Source organism: Tachypleus tridentatus, chromosome 8 (genome assembly GCF_004210375.1).
Source record: "Tachypleus tridentatus isolate NWPU-2018 chromosome 8, ASM421037v1, whole genome shotgun sequence".
In the NCBI taxonomy this organism is placed as follows: domain Eukaryota; kingdom Metazoa; phylum Arthropoda; class Merostomata; order Xiphosura; family Limulidae; genus Tachypleus; species Tachypleus tridentatus.
In genome coordinates, this window is record NC_134832.1 from 73,730,147 (window position 1) to 73,752,751 (window position 22,605).

At 33.0% G+C, this 22,605-nt stretch overlaps 2 protein-coding genes across 5 annotated transcripts in view; one reads left to right on the plus strand and one right to left on the minus strand.

The window, feature by feature from the left end:
- Positions 1-22,605, minus strand: part of sdk (sidekick cell adhesion molecule) — a 116,462-nt gene that overhangs the window by 91,815 nt on the left and 2,042 nt on the right. The window lies entirely within an intron of this gene.
- Positions 814-15,585, plus strand: LOC143222676 (uncharacterized). Of its 3 annotated transcripts, none has more exons than XM_076449499.1 (2): positions 814-951; positions 14,463-15,585. In XM_076449499.1, exon 2 carries the CDS (start codon positions 14,482-14,484, stop codon positions 15,502-15,504), a length of 1,023 nt encoding a protein of 340 aa, XP_076305614.1. In that variant the 5' UTR covers positions 814-951; positions 14,463-14,481; the 3' UTR covers positions 15,505-15,585. The 3 variants fall into 3 exon arrangements, with proteins under 3 accessions (XP_076305614.1, XP_076305615.1, XP_076305617.1); XM_076449500.1 differs by lacking the exon at positions 814-951 and adding an exon at positions 7,104-7,241; XM_076449502.1 differs by lacking the exon at positions 814-951 and adding an exon at positions 9,499-9,634.

Sequence of the window (22,605 nt, forward strand, 5' to 3'; positions counted from 1 at the left end):
TAATTGGATGGCATTGGTGGAAACACGTTGAGAAACTGTTACATTAAATCGAGTTTCAAATCAACAAACAAAAACATGCTGAAAAAAAGTATGAAAAAAATCAAAAAATCACGAAATTTGTACAATATTAAGCAACATAAATAAAAAGTCCACTAAGGCTTGTTAGCAAAACTTAGTAGAATATAAACACAACTATCTCATATATAATACGAAAATTATACATTTATAGAACATTAAACAGATAAAGTATACGTAATCGGCAAAAAATAAAATCAATATATGAAATACGAACCTACAGCTTGAGAATTTATAAAGAGGAAATATTTAGAAAAATATTTTTATAAAACACCAAACCTTATAACATACTATATAAAATAAAACCACAAGAGTAGAAAATATTCAAAGTCGCCACTGAAGAAATGGATAATTTAAATATGAAATTTATTTATATATTTGTAATTTAAAACATTATGAAATTTTAAAATGTTGTGAATATTTAAAGTACAAGGTATGGTGTAGTACATGGTGTACTTACAAGCCTGTACAGGCAATATATATTTATTTATAATCATTCATTGTAATTAATATTTACTACAATTAACTTCCAAAAACAAATATGATGCACACTTGATTAAATCTTGTGGATCGTAAGGTATATTGCCAAAGTTTTCCTTATTTTTCAGCAAAGTTCCTCAATTCAAACAACTCATTACGTCGACTTTTTGTTTGACATAATTCAGACTACTACGAAAAAAAAACCGGGTTTGGATACCCACTGTGTAACCTTGCGCTAAACAACGACCAAGATAAACTATAATTCCAAGTTATTTTCCATCAAAGTTGCAGTCTGTGGACGGATTCACAATGAAACTTACGCGACTAACAGTAACAAAGAAAAGGCGTAAAACTTTAGGCTCGGGGCCTCATTCTTCTTTGACAGGGTCGGTCAAGGTACTGGAAACATTTTTTTTTCTTTCCAAACCATATACAGGCAGCCTATTCATGCATAATCGGCTGTCGACTATGTTTTAACGATAGTATTCTATATGACAAAGAGCAATAGAAAAGAATGTGTGCGCGTGTGTGTGATTTTTTCTTAATTTAACGAAATATTTGCAAATTTTAATACCAAATTAATTAATTTGTTTTATTGCTTACTGAAGATCGATTAGTACATTTATGTTTGGAATTTATTAAATGGTTAACAGGTTGAAATGACTGAGTGGATAAAGAATGCTAATTCGTGAATATTTGTCCCATTATCAGAGAGTTGCTGATTCCAGATAAGTGACAGTCAGTGCCTGTTAGTTTCCATTTAAACACAAAATCAGAAAAAAAAGTAATTTAACGGTTTATTTAAGATTAACTAAAAGTTATGTAAATTATAAATTTCAATGTGACACAACGTAAAAACAGCAATTTTATCCTTATTTAACATTTAAGAATGCAGATAGGTAATTATAAATGAGAAAAATAACAGTATAAAAATAACAATAAATTTACTTTATCTAAAACTTATATAACCCAAGATTTAGCAGTATATGCTGCTGCCTAGTTACCTTTCTTCGACTCGTCAGTTTCAAATACGGACGGTAGCAGTTAACTTTTCCATAACCTAAAACAAATTAGAAAATTTAATGCTCCCACAGCTGAAACAGAGAGCATGTCTGGTAGCAACGGGAATTGAACCCGCTAAAGTTTTCGAATTACCAGGCAAAACCTCTGGATAAAGCTTTTGCTACAAATTTAATGATAATCCGAAACATTTTGAACTGATTACCAAATCGCTGATGTTAAGATAACCACAAAGAAGCAATTTTTTTTTTTAATATTCAGTAACTTCTCATATATTGTGTAAGTTGCATAATCAAATAATGTTTAGCAATGACTGATAACAGCAATAATGTTTCTTATGTAAAATATATAATAGAATTAGAAAAAAAACAATGTTACCTAAAATTACATTTTGTTGACTAAAGAGGGATTTGTAGTTTTTGTAAATAACGTTTAAAGTATTTCCAGCATTGTTTCCCTACTTTTTATGACACCTATTTGCAAGATTTTAAATCACCAATTCTTTTTATTTATCTTTTTTGCTGGATTTTTTAATGCGCAATTATGGGTAAAAAATTACTTGATATTGTAGCTAGCTTTACACTTTGCAATAATAATAAACATAGCTAGTAGCTAGCTGATACAGTTCAAGATGTAAAATGTTACATGGCAGCTGCAGATTGTCATGGAGATTTGTTTGAGAATATTGTGAACATTTATGGTTTCTATGTAACTGAATTCACCCTATGTAATACATAGTAAATGGCAAATATATGCCTAGACTGCAACACAACCCCCACCAAGCACATATACATTTTTACCAGTAGAAAAGCAGACTTTTTTTAAATAAATCACATACATATAAAACATCTCTTTAACCTTCATGTCTTTTAAGGTAATTACTTTACAGATGTGTGTAACAAAATTTAATACTACATGTATAGATTTTTTTTATCTTCTTCACTTCGTACATAATATAGGGGTTGGCTCCCTAAAGACACAGATTGTATGAAGCATTGAGTATCTGCATGTTACAGCCATCTTATGTGCATTGTTTATTACTGGCTTCTAATTCCTATTTCACACTGTATGTAAGCTTTTTTAAAAAGAACACCATATGTTTGTAAGAAAGCTAACTTCAATAGATAATGATAACATCGTTTATATGAGAATTATGATATTTTTTAGCTTGTGTAAAATATAGAAAATACAAATTGACTTTTCAATACACCTACAACCTTCAGATTACTTTATTTAGTATTCGAAAAAAGATTTGTGTACAATATACCAAACCACTTTTGTTGTAGGCAGACAAGATAATAATTATAATAATAATAATTACACATGCAGCATTTTGAGTGGATTTTCTTTTCCTTGTAAGTCTGATATGAGTACTTTTTTACATGTACAGCTTTTGCAGTTAATAGTAAAGGTTCTCAAGTGTTGTTTAAATAGAATATTTACTGTTTAAGGAGTTTTTTTTGCAATTTCTTGTGATCCTGATTATGAACCAATATTGTGGTTAGTGATACACACACAATAACATCAAAAACTCTATTAAATGTAATAAGCAATGTGTAAATACTAATAAGCCAGGAATACAAAAAACATGGCCATCGAGCTCATTTACTGATTATTACATTCAAAATATCAATTATTCTCTTACAGGAGACTTGGACATTTGAAATAATTTAATACTGTAATAATAAAAGACACTAATTTGACTACCCAATTCCCAATTATTTTTGTGAGTTGTGACAGTAATCAATTAAGCTGAACAACCTTGATGAATTGCATATAATAATGGGAAAAATCAAAAACAGTAATAATCACCAATATTAATTTTGTTTACTTGATTATTTTCATGACATTAATAGGTTTAATCATAATTTTAATTGAATTTAGTATTTTGTGATAAGACCAGGACACTAGTTTATCTAATCATTTGTATTGTTTAACCACAAACATCAATATCTACTTATAATAATACTCAGGACTGACTAATATTGTATTTTGTTACACAGTTATTACATTGTTATGTTCTTTTATACAACTCCAAAAGCAATTTTTACATAATCAAGTAACTAGATTATGTTCTTTTCATAATTATTAAAGAAACATTATTTTATAAAATTACATATGCTGAGGGAATTTTTTTTCACAGTTATTTACAATTAAAGGATGCTTATAGTTATCTAAAGCTATGCTCTTTTCACAAGTTGTTGACATAAATAACACGTATATAGATGAAGGAATGGTAAACATATTACTTAAATTTGCTGATGATTACTGATGAGGATGGTATTGCTTTACAAAATAACTTACATTATTTGAGGAATTAGGTGAATAAAATGACAGATAACTTTATAATAAATGCAAGGGATATCACAATTTATGTTACAAGTGTATTTTCACATAAATAACCTTAACAGCATTATGAAAGAAAGAGATCTTGGTGTTTTTGTTCAGTCTCATAAGCCATCCAAGTAATGTTTTGTTGCTAGTAGCAGACCAAATAGGATTTTAAGTTATATTTACAGAAACATTGAATACTGTACACTAATATACATGGGGTGTTTACTTGTAAATTCCTCCCATAGTCTTGGAGATAGTAGAACCAAACTTAGACTGGGGAAGTTCTTATCTGTATGACATAGGCTCTCTACCAAGTGGGGTAAAAACATATCTGAAAGGTCACTCAAATATGATCAAGACTGGTTATTCACTCCAGAAAGATACCAGGAGGACATATAAAACATCTAACTACAAACTCATGGTATGATTATGGTGAATAGACATCAGTCCTCATTATACAATAACCTTAGAATAAAATTAACTAGTACTTAGTTATTACTTTTTATAATTGCCGAATGTTTATAAGTACTTTATTAAGTAACCAATTAGCAATTAAATTTAAGTGACTATGTAGGATACTAAATATGGCAAAAAAAGACTCAACTGTTCAGATAATTTTAATTATTTTGGAAATTAAGTAGAAGTATATTTTAGACTTAAAAGAGGAAAAGAAAAATAAGATTTTAAACTGAGAAACAACTGTAAATGTACAAGTTGATTAATTTTATCACTACAAAAATCTGTATCTAAGTCATCCTATGAGCCACAAGTATATTCATAAATGTGATTCACTCTTCAGTACATGTACATTTATTTGCTCAGTCATCCACTTCCTTAACACAGGAATTTTCCATGCACTTTACATAAATTAATTGCACATACAGTATCATACTGTCAAGAACATGAAGTGAACTTGAAATTCAAACTTGGCTGGCACTCTTTAAAACACATACTCAACTATTATTTTATAAAACAATAATGTGTACTTATGGCACTCTGCAAATAGGTAAACTAAACTTTTAAATTCATTTGCTCCTAAAGAAAAAAAAACTTAGCAATACTTAAACTCTTAACACAAAATTTATACAACTTGGAAAATTGTTTTATGCATGAAAATAGATCTAACTGTTAAAAAAATAAAATTACCTGAAAAACTGTTATAGAAATTAATTACTCTTTACTTTAAAAGTAAAAGAATTATAAAAACTTAATGAGTCAATTGATATAAAAAATTGCTCCACAAATTACTTGTGTGCTCTGTAAGAAATTCAATGTTATCTAACAAGCCATACCTTTTAAAATACTGTTAAAATGAGATTCGTAGGACAAAAAACAACTCTCTAAAAGTTAAATTACATCTATTCCTAAACACTTATTCAGTAGTTTTTATATTCATAAAACATTCTAGGTTATTTCATATAAAAATATTAAGTTGAATTATATTAATTTCAAGACTAAAATTTTGTACTTTTAGCATTCAAGTCTTATTTTAGAAAAATGTAATTTATATACATGTATACACACACCCACACACAATAAGCATTGATACAATTTCACTTCAGCCTAAAAATATTAAATTTCATAGACTAATGAATGCCACTTAACACTAATTCATATGACAATTACTAGTAACATAAGTTTCCTTTGTAACAGGATATATCACTAATTGTTACTTTGTAAATATTATTAAATAAGTCAAGGACAGACCAAGAATTTTTACTAATGGAGAATATTCTTCTAGTAGAAATAGAATCATTGTTAAAAAAAAAAACTTCTCTTTAGGTTTAAAGGTATCTTTGTGTTGTGGTCCATCAGATGCCCCCAGCCTGAATCTGTCCCTCATTTCAAATAATTTAATTCAAGGCTTAGTAATCACTATACTTTCAGTATGCAAGAAGACACAAATGTAGAAGTTGTATGTTATTCACAAGTGCTCAGTTCCTTAAGAGAGAGAGAAAAAGCAAAAAAAAAGCAAAAAACAAACAGACAAACCAGTTTCCTGTTGACAGGTGTGGGGAATTTTAGACTATATCAATTTGAATGTTACTGAGGTTAACGTTTATAAAACTATCCAGCGGATTGAGAGGTTTAAAGCCTCCAATTTATTTGTCCTCTATTATAAACACAGTAAGGCAAGTTAAAGATTTGAAAAAAAAAAAAGGCTATGTTCCAGTTAAGACAGTTTAATTTTTCTAATGGTAATTAACTCTTAAAAAATTTGTTGCTGTCAGCAATACTGGCAGTCAGCACTGTTGAAGAATTTAAGAGAGAAACTGATGATTTCCTGAAAAATAAAAGGTTGGATTTAAATTTTTTTAGGGATGGATGTGCTGGGGACAGCCTTGAAATAAACAAGTGGTTCTTTATGCCCTGTAATTTTACATTAATCAAATGTTAATTTATAATAGAACAGGTACATTTGTAAAATTAATTACATTTTCTGCTTTTGCATTAAAAACAAAGTTGTCTAATACCCAGTAAAAATTAAGCACTGTTGTTAACATATTTAAAATAACATATATTCATTTAGTTACTTCATATTTATCGCACAACTTGGTTTAGAATTTTATTTCTAAGAAACTTAGAAATAGAAGGGCGATAGAAATCCATAAGACAAGTTTTGGCCTTATTTTTTGTTCGTTATCACACGTCACCATTAGGGAAGTTCCAAGAATATTTTAGCTTGTGTAAAATATACGCATGTGCTTTACGAATAGAAGTGACACATCAAGAATTTTGTGTGTACACGGAACTGTGACCGCGTCGGTATGGTAACAGTAAATGACGTTATGTTGCTCCATTACTACTACTTCCGATTTATATTTTGTATTCTTTCTGATTATAACAGGAAATACCGTATTACTTATGATTTCAGGTGTTTCCAATCAAATAGCAGGAACTCTAAACTAATTACAATTAGGATTAAAATTAGATGATTATTGAAAATTGTGTTTGTAACTCATTAATGTAGAGAATATAGCGAACAGAGGATTAAGTAATAAATATATAAATAGTGTAAGCTGAACAGGAAAAGACAATAGTAGAAGGGAGTACGTATGGTCGAGACCAAGAAAAAGTTCAGTGTGAAGTTAATTGCGGTAGAAGTGATAGGCCTAATGATTAACATAGACCTTAAGTTTAATATGTTAAAGAGTAAGACCAACAGTAGAAAATGATATAAAAAGAATAATTTATTCGGTCAAAGCGTGGTTCTAAACTAATTGAATCAGCCTGAGTGCATTTTTACGAAAAGGATAGAGGATATTTTGAAGAAGGAAGGCCAAACGATTACTGGAAGAGCAATATATGATTTAGATAACTCGCGTAGCATTGTAAGTGAACCACAGTGTTTATGATGTGCCTACGTTATATTTGGTTGAGGAATAATTCGTGAGCGTTTTTAAATAATTTCATTCAAGCATTACATGCAAGACTATACAATACTTCAATGCATGAACACATTACACCCAAAACATTTATTATGATACTTTATTTCATGTAATACCTAGGTATATAGTATGCATTGTTTTAAACGAAATTGCAAGAAATTAAATGCGAAAAGCAGATGGTGTCGAAAATGCTCGATTTTGTCCACTTGATATTTCATTTAATGAGGTGAAAATGAAAGCAAAAATTAAAGACATATGAAAATCAAACACACCATCTATTAGAGCAAAAAATTATCTACCAAATGACATGAAATATTTTGCGAAAGCGTTTCATTTATGAATACATTTTGTTAACTTGAAAAAACGCTCACGAATTATTCCTCAACCCAATAATTTTTTGTATATAGGTTTAACTATTCCTGAATATATCATTTTGAAAACAGGTGAAGTGAGAGTATGTTCGTTTATCTTCAAATTCATCGCCAACAAATCAAATACACCTACTGTAGGAGAATCCTAAGCCCAACAACAACATAGTACATATTTATACTATAAAGAAAGAAAATACTTTATTTTGACAATTGGCGAAAATCATATTTTAATTTTGACAACTAGCAAACTTTACAATGTTAAACGATGACGGAAGAAAACGTGAACAACAGCGAAAATAAATACGCCTATATACGCACAACTAACAAAAAGTGTAGAAATTACAATTACGCTACATAACCATATCAACAGTTTGAAGAACAGAAAGATGACATCAATGCTTTCCTGGAGAGATAAATGATTCGCCCAAAGTCAGAACTGGTACAAAGGAAAGTGGGCCAGTCCGTCTCAGCCCACTTATCAAGGAAAAGGCTTACGTCAGAAGATACCGTGGACTATGACAAGTTAAAAGTGGCTCTACTAAAACACTATTAACTTACTTAAGAAAATTGTCGTCGGAAGTTCAGAGGAGTTAAGCCGGACACTGGAGAAACTGTTCAGTTTGTGGCAACATTTCACCATCTGGACTGATATAGACATGTGAGAAAATGGTTTTGAGGGACTAGCAGACCTATTAGTGTGAGAACATTCCATGATCACATGCTCAGCCGACATGTCACTATTCTTAAAAAAGAAAGAACCAAAAGATGTGGAGTAGATGATCAAGCTGGCTAGACAGTATATGGAAGCCATGGAAATAATATAACAGACTAGTTCAATTTGAAATCAGTGATGGCTAACGAGAAGCAGGAGTTACCAAGGGTAACAGGAGGTTAATAAACAGAGGATTGGTTTGGTTTGTATTGAATTTCGTGCAAAACTACTCAAGGGCTATCTACGCTAGCCGTCTCTAATTTAGCAGTGTAAGACTAGAGGGAAGGAAGCAAGTCATCATCACCCACCGCCAACTCTTAGGCTATTTTTGTTTTTACAGTTTTATAGGAGAAGCCAAACCCAAAGACAGTCAGAAAAACTTCTATCATAAAAAAAAGCAAAGGTCAACATTTCAAGGTCGAATAGAATGCTTCACTTTTGATACCAACAGACAACAATAAACTCACCCGAGAAAGAAATGACCTTTCACAACATCAGAAGTAGTCAACAAAATGCACTATGAAGAGAAAGTAAATGAATGACTAAGATCTATTATGCCAATCTGTTCAAAAGGTTTTTTAGAGAGAAGAAGTCCTTACGGGTGTAGCTAGTGATGTACAACTTGACATGGCAGGTGTGGCTGTCATAGAAAGACAATGAGTTCATTACAGAAGATAAGAACCTACTAAGCCTAAGAACACCGAGTGGAGATGAGGCGTACAAAGATGTAAAAATATGTATCAAGCTGACTGGTAAGAAGGAAGAGAAACAAAATATACTATTTCAGTATGCAGATAGATCAGGAAATACGGACCTCAGGCAACACAAAGTCAATATAAAGACAAAATGAAGCTCTATTAGAGACCTTATCCTAGAAGTGGCAAAGGAACTGTACCTGTTAGTATAGACTATATGAGAATACTTAGTATATGAACTAAGAAGTATTTGTATGTAGTAAAAATATTGTAAACATTTATTTTGAAGAGGAGTTTATGTAATGATATACAATACTGTGTAGTGTAGGTATTATTAATTGGTTTATTTCGTGAATGAATATTATTATTGTTTAGTTTTTGATTTATTATAAGAGAATTAAAATTAGACGATTATTGAAAGTTGTGTTTGTAACTCATTAAGGTAGAGAATTTAGCGAACAGACAAGTAATAAACATAAATAGTGTAAGAGGAGCGGGAAAAGACAGAAAATAGCAGACGAGAGTAAAGTCATGGCTAAGGAAAAGTTCAGAGTGAAGGTAACTGCGGTAGAAATGATAGGCCTAAAGTTTAATATGTTAAAGAGTGAGACTAACAGTAGAAAATGATATAAAAAGAGTAATTTATTCCGTCAAAGCGTGGTTCTAAACTAATTAAATCAGCTCCAGTGTACTTTTACGAAAAGAACAGATGATATTTTGAAGAAAGACCAAACGATTATTGAAAGAGTAGTATATGATTTCTGCAAGTCGCATTGAATTGTAAATGGATCATAGTGTTTATATGCCTATAATCTCTATGGTGTAAATTTGTTCTACATACATTTAACTATTTCCGAGTATATATATATTATTTAAAAAAAATAAGTGTGTTCATTTATCTTCAAATTCATCGCCAACAAGTCACAGACACCTACTGGAGAATAATTCTACGCCCAACAACAATATTGTATATATTTATACTATTAAAAAGTAAAAGCCTCTATTATGACAATTGGTGAAAATTATACTTAAATTCTGACACACTCAAAAAACAATGAGCTAAGAGACGCATGATTAATACAAAAATATCCTTATTAAACTAAAAATCATGGGCTTGATTTGGTGTTTATAAAACTCGTGTGGAGCTAGGGGCAATTCGTTTACACAAAGAAACCTTAAATCACACAACGTCAATTCAATATATGATTCACCACGTTGCAGTAGAACAGATGTGCTTACATTGGAAACGTACTGATGTTGCTTCTTACAGTCAGTCCCTGGTCTAAAGTGAAATAATCCATTACAATGACTTAAAAACTATTGTTATACAAGCGCTATGTGTGTGCGTGATATGCCAATGTTACTATAATGAGAAGTGGACTGCACAAGCCCAAGGTACTGCTTTTTCCGTTTCATTTTTCATTACTTCAATAAACGTTCAAAATTCAATCCATACTCTCCAGTATTCACAGACTTGAAATACGACTATAAGCTTTTGTGTTTTATAATTTGATCTTCGTGTGCAGCTGGTAGCAGAACTTGGGGAATATGCTGAAAACTATGAATCAGTCACAGTTTCCATTTGACCAAACTTTAACACGTGGCATGTCAGTTTAGTTATGAATATCTGATGCGTAACCCTTGTCATTATGTCAATGTTAACATTCAGTCTCTTTATTTTATTCAGATTTGTTTACAAAACAAAAAGTATTTGATAAAGCCAGTGAGTTATGCCATTATACGCTATATCATTCAGAACAAAAATATATTACTTCAAAAAAATGTGTCCAAAATTAGAAAATAAGGTAAAGAAAAATACGAGTCAAAGCTGCAATATCCCAATGAAACGTCTGGTGCTGGATTACTTTAACTGGGTCAGATACTCTAAACGGACATAAGACCAGTTAGATAATATGGAACTTTACTTGGCATCTCATCATATCACATCTTTGATTAGTTATCTGTATGATTATTTCCTGACTCGGGCATTTTCTTTTTTTTTTCCCACGTAATATGCTTTTGCACTGATAAGAACCTTTATACAGGAGCGAAAACTTCATCATAATTTGACAATTTATTGTATATCTTCATAAATTACCATACGCATATTTCAGTTTTTGACCGAATTTAAAAGCGTTTACTTAATTTTAAATACATCAAAAACCTTGATGCTGAACATAAACACACACAGTTCTCTACTTCCAATAAGGATATATTTAACACAAACACCAGTTTTAGCGTAGGATATCTGGAAGAGCTGTAGGCGAGTTTGAAAAAAAAAGGAAAAAGCATGGTGTGCTGGGATGATGGAAAACGTTCATAAAATTAACAATATCTGCACATTTGGAACTCAAAATGAAGGATAACTTCTTCGTGGGTAAACAATTCTGAAATATTTTTCATGGTTCACAGTGTATTCTATAATTAGAGGTTGTTAACACATCGGGAATTCCAATAACTTCTGTTAGTGTAAATAAAGATCTCGCAGTGTTGCTGTGTATTTATTATTATTTCTTTTATAGTGTATTTTCTAAATTGGCTGATATAAGAACTATAATGTGGCCTACTACATCGACAAAGACTTAATTATAATCTCGTTACACATAAGTATGAGTTGCTGTCATTGGTGTTTAGTGTACTTTGTGGGAGAAGGTCGCTATGAGATTTCTCCCTGAAAATGAGGGACAAACTGACACGTGAAACGACCCAGCTGGACTTCTAAAATTTATAGTTGATGTCGTAGGAGGTAGGCTTCCGCAAAAGACCTTTGAGCCAGACACATGAAACGTTGGTCTGTTCTGACTGAGAGTGTCAGCAACCCCACTTCGTCTCTCAAATAAGATTCGTTGTGCATATACAACAGAGGACGTGATAACGCATGAGGTCAGCGAGTGCTGACGCCACGTTTAGTAAGGCTAAATCAATGTCACGGTGAAAACGGTCACACTGTCTAACGATTTCAGTAACACCAATATCAATTTGAACTGAAAAATTCTAAACATTAAAAATAGTCACTAATATATAATGACAATTACTTTACGAAACAAAATAAACACTAATCCGTGATGACGAGAAAACCCACAATTGATGAAAAATTATATATGTAAAAAACGGCTGGTTGTTCGCTCCTCCACTTAATGCTTTCTCTATCCATACCAACCGTTTTTAACATACATGAAATAAACACTAAGCATTGAAACCTTCAATCTTACCTAACAAAGTATGAGAGGAACATTTCACTGATGTCTAACAGTCCATCTACATTTCTAAATGGTAGGTAGCCATTTACAATACTAACTTAGAAAAAAAACACGTGTATCAACTAGTTACAGATTACAGAATGTCTCTCATTACATTAAAAAAAACCTATCTCATGATCTTTAAAAGCTCGTCGAGCATCGTGAATTACAAGTAAACAAGAACCTTAAATACAGTCTTGTAAACACTATAATAAAGCGCGTGAAACTATGCGTTGGCAAATACTACCTGTACCTCGGTACTTCTAAACAAGATATATGCACGTACTAGCGAGAAAAGAACCATCATCCAAATGAATTATATCCTGTTGTAAGCTCTCTCCATTAAAAAGATTATCACAACTGTCTTATACTCGCATTTGAATGACTGTTTGTTCCTATTCGTTATTAACATCTTTTTAGTTATGCGATATTTACTTACTGTAGATGCGCTATCATTCTTTTACATGTTAAAATTAATATCTGGCATGAATAAAAAAGTTGTGCGCAAAAACCAAGGTTCGTAATTTGTAGTTGTTGTATAGTTATATACTAAATGTTCAGAAACAAGGTAATTCTGTGAGCCAAGTATGTTAGATACTAAACAACAAACGTGCATTATAAAAGTGGATAATTAGACATTTTCTCAACGCTGTTTCAGCAAGCTATGTACTTTGAGCTAAACTATAAATTAATCAGTATAGCTAATTAAGTATACTTTCTACTTATAAAGATTAGATTACATTATTTCATCAGTTAGGTACCGTCGCTGATAACAATGTTTCTAGGAAGTATTGTTTGTTTGTTTTTGGAATTTCGCACAAAGCTACTCGAGGGCTATCTGCGCTAGCCGTCCCTAATTTAGTAGTGTAAGACCAGAGGGAAGGCAGCTAGTTATCACCACCCACCGCCAACTCTTGGGCTACACTTTTACCAACGAATAGTGGGATTGACCGTCACATTATAACGCCCCCACGGCTGGGAGGGCGAGCATGTTTGGCACGACGCGGATGCGAACCCGCGACCCTCAGATTACGAGTCGCACGCCTTAACGCGCTTGGCCATGCCGGACCTTCTTGGAAGTAACTTTCCCATATTAACTATAAATCGATGTTTATGAAGATAAATAAACAAATAACAGTAACACTTGAACTGTCCATGAAAGAGTAGCAACATTAAAAGTACTACAAAGAAAACAAAATTATATGAAATGTAGACTTCTTTTAACGACAGAAAAACTAAAACAAGAACTTCAAAATCATAGTCAGGACCACATCCAGGATAAAGACGTTTCCATCACTTATGAATTTGGCCTGGTGGTTAGACATCTAGACTCGCAATATGCGGGTCGAGAGTTCGAATTCTGTCAACAAATGTGCTCTGTCTTTCAGGCGTGGAGGTGTTATAATATAACAGCAAGTTCTACTTTTCAACGATAAAAAACATAATCCAAAAGTTGGCGGTGGGTGATGATGACGAGCTGCCTTACCTCTGGACTGTCACTTCTAAATTAGTGACGCCTAGTGCAGATAATCTTCAAGTAATCTGCGCGAAAGTTCAAAACAGACATTTTTGAATCGCAATAATAAAACAAATGAGGAATATGGGGTCTGACATTACTATGTTACAAAAGAGTAACTTCCATTTTGACGCCAAAATGCACTGACAGAGGCATTAGTTGAAAAAGTACATAAACTACTCCAGCTGTTCTATCTTCATTAGAACTGAAGGTCCAAAATCAGTTACTTGTGGCAATTTTGTGATGTTACGAGAAATTTATGGCGAAAACGGTGTAACGTATGACGGAGGGATATTGATGTATTAACACGATTCTTTAGATGTCTGTATTTAACATACTTGGAAATAAATAGTTCCTTCCTGAATACCTCTCCCAGTATTAAAAACGTAAGGGGTGATAATTTACAGTTTATTCACTAGAAGTATCTGAAGCTAAGATTATAACGTCACAGAGTCAAGCTATAGATTCAAATACAACACTGGCACCGAATGATCATAATATTTTTAAATTACTACGACTAGTGTGTGTGTGTGTGTGTGTGTGTGTGTGTGTGTGTGTACAGGGTGTCCCAAGATATACATACAGACACTTTGAATGATTATAACTCATTCAAACTTTCTTTTTTTTACAGGTGCAATTGATTTAAAGTAATGGAAGAAGCAAGACTAAGCTTTGAGAAAAGGAAGTTTATTTTAAAGTGTTACTGGAAGTGTGAGAACGTAGCTGAAGTGCAAAGACGGTTTAGAAGGGAGCTTCAAACAGATCCACCAACGCGACTCACCATTACTTGCATCAGAGATACGTTTGAAACAAATGGAACTGTTCAAGACGTCCATAAGGCAGGGATGTTGGAAAATCTCCACCGATCTCCAAGAAAATCTATTCGGCAAACAGACCGTGAGACAGGAATCCCAAAATCGAGCGTTCATCGCATGTTGAAGCGCATTCATTGGAAAAGTTTTATTCCGGCATTAGTTCACGCCCTCAATGAAGATGATCTTGACCAGAGAGTTGAATTTTATGAGTGGTACCTGGTAAAATCTGCAGAGGATGCACAGTTTCCAAACAAGATTGCCTGGAGTGATGAGGCCACATTTAAGTTAAATGGCTTAGTTAATCGCTACAATTGCACCTACTGGGCACCTCAGAACCCGTATGTTACGGTTGAACAGCAGGTAAACTTACCAGGGGTTAAAGTGTGGTGTGGATTATCAGCGTTTGGTGTAACTGGACCATTCTGTTTCGAAAACACAGTCACTGGTTTCGTTTATCTGAACTTGCTGCAAGAATCTGTCGTGCCACGCATTCGTGGGCAATTTAGAGATGAGGAGTTTTATTTTCAGCATGATGGAGCTCCTCCCCACTATCATCGTAATGTGAGGGCCTATCTTGACGAAAATTTGCCGAACAGGTGGATTGGGAGAAGAGGTAGCACTGAATTTCCCTCACGTTCACCAGACCTCACACCTCTGGACTTTTTTTTTTTATGGGGATACGTCAAAGATAATGTTTATAGCACAAAACCGGCAGCAATCAATGAGCTGAGAGCAGCAACTGAAAGAGAATGCACACAAATATCAAATGAAATGATTCGTGAAGTTTGCAAATCCATCTATCCTCGTTATCAGCAGTGTCTGGATCAGAACCGTCATCAGTTCGAACACCTGCGATAACTCAAAAGATTCTACACTTCTTAAACTTGGATTATAAAACCTAGATACATCTTAATAAACATTGTATTTATAATCATTCAAAGTGTGTGTACATTTTTGGGACACCCTGTATATATCACAAAGCATATTTATTTCGATGTTCATATGCTTCTGTTTAACCACATATGTTATGCTAATTATTTCTTCTGTAAATAAGAAGCGGTAGACGGATAGATCTACAACCGCGGTTGGCCAAACCATCTGTATATTACAATTCATTAGGTTTAGTATTAATATCTGATTTGTTTAACAATGCTCTTCATCGAGTTTACGCTAAAGTTAAACAGTTTAATGTAGCTTCAGTTAAAAATTATTGTACTTTGATGTTAAAATATTGTAGTTTCATTGTTTCCTATTGGAATTTAAAGCGCAAGACTCCTCTTTACACATATTCTGCAAATTATAAGTATTAACGAATACACATCATACAATACAGTCAAATTTATCTTATAAAGGAGACAAACATGAATAAATTATAATTTAAACTACATTTGTTGGTCAGGTTTCTGGCTTTCTTAGCAGTCATTATGTTCCTCTTACTAACCCGTGTACTGAACTTACATATATTATTAGACTAGTAAACGTTTTTGGCGCTGCTTTCACATTTCGAGACTGTCGCTCCTGGTTACAAGCTGTGCACATGGATTCACACAATTGCTTTTATTTGATTTGACGCAGTGTATACGCTCAAATTTTTGCTTCTTCGCAATTTATTTCACCTGATTACAGCTGTAAATTATTCCTAGTCACGTGTACTCACAATGTTTACCCGTATACGTAAGAGTCGCTTTCTATAGTTTTGTTTAGTTTACCATACGCCTACCGTTACACATACTTTACCGGTGGTTAGTTTATTTAATGCTGTTTACATATGCCTTTCTCCTAGTTATTCAGTCTCATCTGTTGTTTAAAACTAAATTTTAAATAATCAAATTTTTCATAAAAATTGGGTATTATACATATTTATACAATGCATTATAATAATAAGACACTAATATTTTATTACCAAATACTTTTCAGTCTATATTATAAGTGATTACACGCCTTAAGTATTTGATTACTCTGTGTGTGTGTGTGTGTGTGTGTATATACATTCTAGTAAACAAATTCAAGCCCCCCCAAAAAAAAATACGCTGTACAAATCTAAATACTCCCCAGGGTACAGGCTTTACTACTAATTGCTGCTTTTACCACTATAATGGGGGCCGGAACGCCCAACATTAGGAGAAAAGTTCATCTTACTTAACCGAAGTGGTGGAACCTTATTTCGTATTTTTCTTTTTATTATTCTTTAGTTTGGAGAACAGTCACCTTCCTATAACTGCCTGCAGGCAGTGAAAAGTGATATAAATGTGAGACGTTGTGAGCTTGAGCATCCACATCTCGTTCATTTAATGTCTATTCCTTTTATTTTTATTTTTATTATTGTTATGAATTTCTTCACGTGAGTCTGGCGAATGGAGGTTAAGATTGATAGACGGTGTATCCCCACCACAATGTGCGTCCTACTTCTCAGCCACCTCCAAAACTCAAGGTACACTTTATATCCCACATTATAGTCTGAACACTGGGGATCCTTTTGATTTGTGTAGCATTTTTTATTTTTGTTTATTAGAAAATATCATTAGTCAAATATACGCACATCAGTTTCAAAGGCGTCCCTCTATAACGTGTGAATAACCATGGCTACTGCAGATCAGAAGGCTCCCGCGAGGACGTAAAATCCCCTAAAGAGCCGCTTCTGTAACTCCGCACAACAGCCGATCAGAGCCCCATCCATAAAGTTACTATTAATGAGAAGTAGTAAATACTCCAATGGAGTGTGTACAGGATAATCCAAAAACACTTTAACCTCCCAAAGAAGCTTAAACCAAGACAACACAAACTACTCTCCAGCCAAATTGGTAAAAGAAACCAATAACAATACCAATTGTGTGAAAAAATACTTTGCACGTAGAAGTTGGAACACTGTAAGTACGGTAACAGACAAATGGTTTACTACTGTCCAGTAAGTGGCAAGGATTTTCCAACACCGTACAAAAAATGTAGAGCTTTTCCGCTGAATTTCAAAATGTCGAAGGTTTCTCCTATAACTCAAAATTTCACGATAACAATTGTGAACTCTTATTTATAGCACCAATACAATGTATTCGTGATTATTATACGAAATGAAAGTTCTCTATTGTAAGTATGGATATATAGCCGGGTGGTTAGGGCTCTCCGCTTGCTCGTATACCAATTGCGGATTCGAATCTCCGGCACCAAACGGCCATGGGGCATTATAATATGGCCGTCATTTCTACTATTTGATGGTAACAGTGAGTCCAAGAGTTGGTGATGAGTAGTGACTAACATACGTCTCTCTAGTCTAACACTAATAAATTAAGGGCTGTTAGCACAGACGACCCTTGAGTAGCTCTGCGAGAAATTCAAACCAACTTCTTTATAACTATAAACCCAAGAAAATACAGTATGGACACATCAGGATAAAGCAAGTTTAAAAGCCAATGAGCGAAAGTAGAACATGTCATAATATGTAAATCACACTAAACTACACCAGCTGAGATACGAGACACAGTGGTGGTCCAGACACTATTTGTATCACCAATATTCAGGAAAGACTGTAATAATGTGAACCAGAACAAGAAGATGAACTGTATTAAAGTCACCTTTAAACAAGATATTTTTTGAAGTTTTGATATTGATTATTTATCTATCTATTTTTAGACTCAGGTCTAAATCGACAAGAGTTTTTAGAAACCAATGACAACAACCCAGAGTTAATGCTATCCTCTTCTCTGACGTACAAGTTGCCTGACTGATAGATTTCTGCACATTTAGTTGCCTTGAATGTGGTCTTGGAAGACGTGTACTACATGCCTCATTGTCCTTCGTAATGATTTTTAATAGATATTTAATGACAGCATACGTACACAGAGATACAATCTCGACTGAAGTCGGTGTTAACTATAAAAGTTGCAAAGGAGTTTATAGTAGTTAATTCCTAATACAAGTACTTGTATAATGACTGGAATTCACAAAACATCAAATGGACAGAAAGGTGGTATTATATATAATATATGTATGTTACCAATTTTACCTAAAACGTCAGTTTATAGGTTAGTCATAAAAAATACATTGCAAACTTTCATCACGTATGTTCTGTTTGATTATAAACGAAAATAACCCAATAATACAAAAACAGCGTTGTTCAATAATAATCAAATCGCAAATAATAAAACTCAAGTCTCTCACTAAGATTCAACAAACCAAATGAAAAAACTTCATGTGTAGATTCAATAAAGAACAGTCTTTAAAAACAGTTGAGAGAAACGGAGTAGCTCAGTTACAGATTCAAATTCCTTACAGACATAAATATGATACCCTCCGGGCAACAACAAACTAACGAACAGAGAGATAAGAAAACAAAATAAAAACTTTCCGCTTCACTGAGTACAGTCTCCAAGCGTTCGATGGTAAAAACTGTCAAGCGGTTGCTTGTGCCCGCAGGCATTTCCCTTCTTTAGAGTACGGTATACAATAACCTGAAAGGGCGTCTTTCTGCTGGGTGAGATTTGGCCATCTTCGGCCCAGAACGAGAAGCTAGCTTTCAACGCAAGGAATTCACTTCTTGCCCATTCTAAAGAATCCTTTGTCAGGTGGATTATCCCTTTTAAATATGCAAGGCATGCACTTTTACAAGATGTGGAAGTGAACTAAGGAAAGCCAGGGTCTTGGCCCGCGAATAGCTTTATTCACAAACAACCGGCTGACCGATAGAACTTATAATAGAAAATAAGACGAGAGAATGATTGAATGAACCAGAAAATAGCCACCATAATCATCCTAAAACACTTATACATCATAAAGTTCAAATTCTTTCCTCCAGCTGTAGTGCTTAATTCTTTTATAAATATATTTTGATATTTAAGCATACTTGTGAATATATATCTCGGTTCGATAGAAAATGTCACGAGAGCTGTGTAAACACAAGCACGTATTGCACATCATTTTTTACAACATGATAGTTAAGATAAATATGTATTTCTATAAATTTGAATTACATTCAAAACGACGTCCTGCTTATTTGTTGAACTAAAGATCCGCTTTCCGCTAAGGCACACCTATATAAAACGAGTTAATGCATAAAACACGACTTAAATTAGATGTTCACACAGTCGATTTTAGCGCTCAAGGTCTCTTGAAGTTATTAACGTAAAAAGGATTTTTGTATTAACACATTATAAAGGGAAATGATTTGAAATCCACAATACAACAGGCGATTTAAACCAACTAATGTGAAAAGGATGATTGCTTAGTAGTAAACATAAAAGTAATACAATTATCGCTGCATTTGGCCACCAATTAGCTGAACCATTAGTCAAAACCAGCTAAATCATATCTACAGCGTAATATGTTTACTTAAAAACATAAACATTATAAAAGAACTAATTCAGTCTGTTTACATCATTTAAAGGGCAGTTGCGCTTATTATTCATGAAAATCAATTACATAAGCCTAACGGATTAAATAAATGAAGATTCCAAAATTAAAGTCGAAAATATAGACAGCGACTGAACTACTCATTCCCCTTTACCTTTACAAGAAAACATATTAACAGTCACAAAATAAGAGACTCGTGAACTCGAGCACTTTCGAAAGATAAACCAGACATCTTCATAGATTACTTCGCGAAATCTTTTGGTTTATCAGGTTTCTTATTTTGCGATTTATAAAAATCTTTATTCCATGCAATTTCTTTAATATACTAAATTATATACGTTTACAAAATGTTGTGTACTGTGTTTCTAAGTGTAAAAATCTTTTGAGTTGTATAGTGTGTACGTATTACGTTCCGGTTATTTTTTTCTAATATAATACGTGAAACCGGTGAACACAAGAAACAAAACGGAAAGTCATAATAAGCAAGCGCATTTCCTTCACTGTGACGTTTTTCTATCATTGAACAGTAATAGTAATAACACTCTACTGACCTCCGACACGTCACCAACTTTACAACTTTTTAATGCTCTCTGTACTTTATTACAAAAACTCCTAAAGTATGGGATTCGATTCCCCCGCAATGGACACAGCAGATAGTCCAAAGTAGCTTTGTTCTACAACAAAAGCGTATTACAAAGAAACATTAACCAGCAAGTGCAATTATGTTCGTACTATTCTTAGTAAATTATTCGTATAATACTAAAAAAATTGTTTAAAAAAAGCAACAACAAAAATTCAAGTTCGTTGTCAAGGAATCATGCCTCACTGATAAGCGGTTCGCACAACTTAGTGTCAAATATGGCCCTTTCCGTCTCACTTCCATGCAGTGTATTTAGGGTAAATCACCAAGAAGCAAGTACTGCGATTGGTCAGCTTATTCGGTCTATAACACACACAAACGTAACAACAACGTACGTTCGGCAATATCAGACTTCTCTTTACGCAGGACCGTGAGAAGCAGAAGGCCAAGATATATATCACTACAACTTGTTTATTAAAACTTGCTTCTTTTAATGAAATGTTACCTTGGTTGCATGCAGTATTTCCAAATTAAATGGCTCAAGATTCAACATAATACCATTCAATTTTCAAAACATTTTTGCAAGTGATGCCTTTATATGTGCTAAGTTAGCACAACAAACAGGTCAGAGTTATATACTTGGTCCTTGTTGCTCAGGTGATAGATCAAGCTTATAGGTCAATTACCATTGTATTATCAAGGTATCTGCACGTTTCACTCCATACTTACTTATCTTTCTTCACTGCTGACCTGTCATTAAACTGGTTGTATTAACTTGGGCTGATTCTCTCCTGATTGTGGAGAGTAAAACTGCTTAAAACATCAATTATCTATGATAAAATACACACACATTAGTACCATGTATATAAAGCTGTATGGTACTATGATGAGAATATGATTTTGAATTTTAGCTGTCTACATCACACAGTTTCTATGAATCATAATTACTAGAGCAATGTTTAACCCCAAGAATTAAGCAAAATTGTGAAAATACACATACGAAAAAGGTTAAACAAGGTGTGTACCATGTGGTTTAAACAGGAAACTTCTAACAGATTACAAAACATGGCAGATGAAGCCCTAGAGCATAGCAGACAGTTCAGAGGCTTCATTATAGAATCCCGTCATTAACTTTGTCTACAGATCAGAAAGCTAAAACACTAGCAAAACTCCTATTTTAAGCAGTACTAATGCTTTAATGTTTTATTCTAATTTCCCAAACCCTTATATATTCTTAACTATTTTTTTAATCTTAGTTATTACAATGTCTTCTGATAAATCAAGGATTTTGTTTGAAAGTCTACAATATCTTAATTTAATACAAAAATTGTTGTCTGCCAAATCTTTCCTAAAACTGATTGAAGTCAATATCACACATCAAGATCATCAGTTAACTTTATGAACATCTTATTAGTAGCACAGTATAAACAACATTACACCTTTCACTTTGGGAAACTCATCAAAAATTACTTCAAAGGCTCCAGGTTACCAGCACAAATTACCATATAGTAAAAGACTCCAGGTTACAAGCACAAACCACTGTAAAGTATGACTCCAGGTTACAAGCACAAATCACTCAATAGTAAAAGTTTAATGAAAAACATAAGTAGTCAAAATTTGTTAAGTAAAAGTGATCTTTCAATTACAACTGACTGTTTACTCTTATTACTGCTTATGTTATTTATCTTTGAATGTTTTGCAGCTTCACCATCCAGAATCAGGTTATCCAAATCTCTGTATTGATTTCAAAAACTCTCATTTTAGAAAAAGTAAAAATTTTAGCTGCTCTATGAAATATACATTAATTAAATAAAATCACAATGTGATTGAATTTCTCTACATTTTTTTAAATTTATTTAGATATTCCTTTATTAGGAGAGTGAACTAAAAACAGCACTTTACATGGTCTTATTCAATCAGATTGTTGCACAACAAATTCCTTAAAGAGTGAGCAAAGCTGTGAAAGAATCCATTTTCCAAAAATATTTCTTAGACTAGACCATACAGTGTAAAATGATGAAGTTCAAGTTCTTAAGTGC

What these genes read in the sequence shown, in the direction of transcription:
- LOC143222676 (XM_076449499.1), top strand. Translation starts at nt 14,482, where the DNA reads ATGGAAGAAGCAAGACTAAGCTTTGAGAAAAGGAAGTTTATTTTAAAG.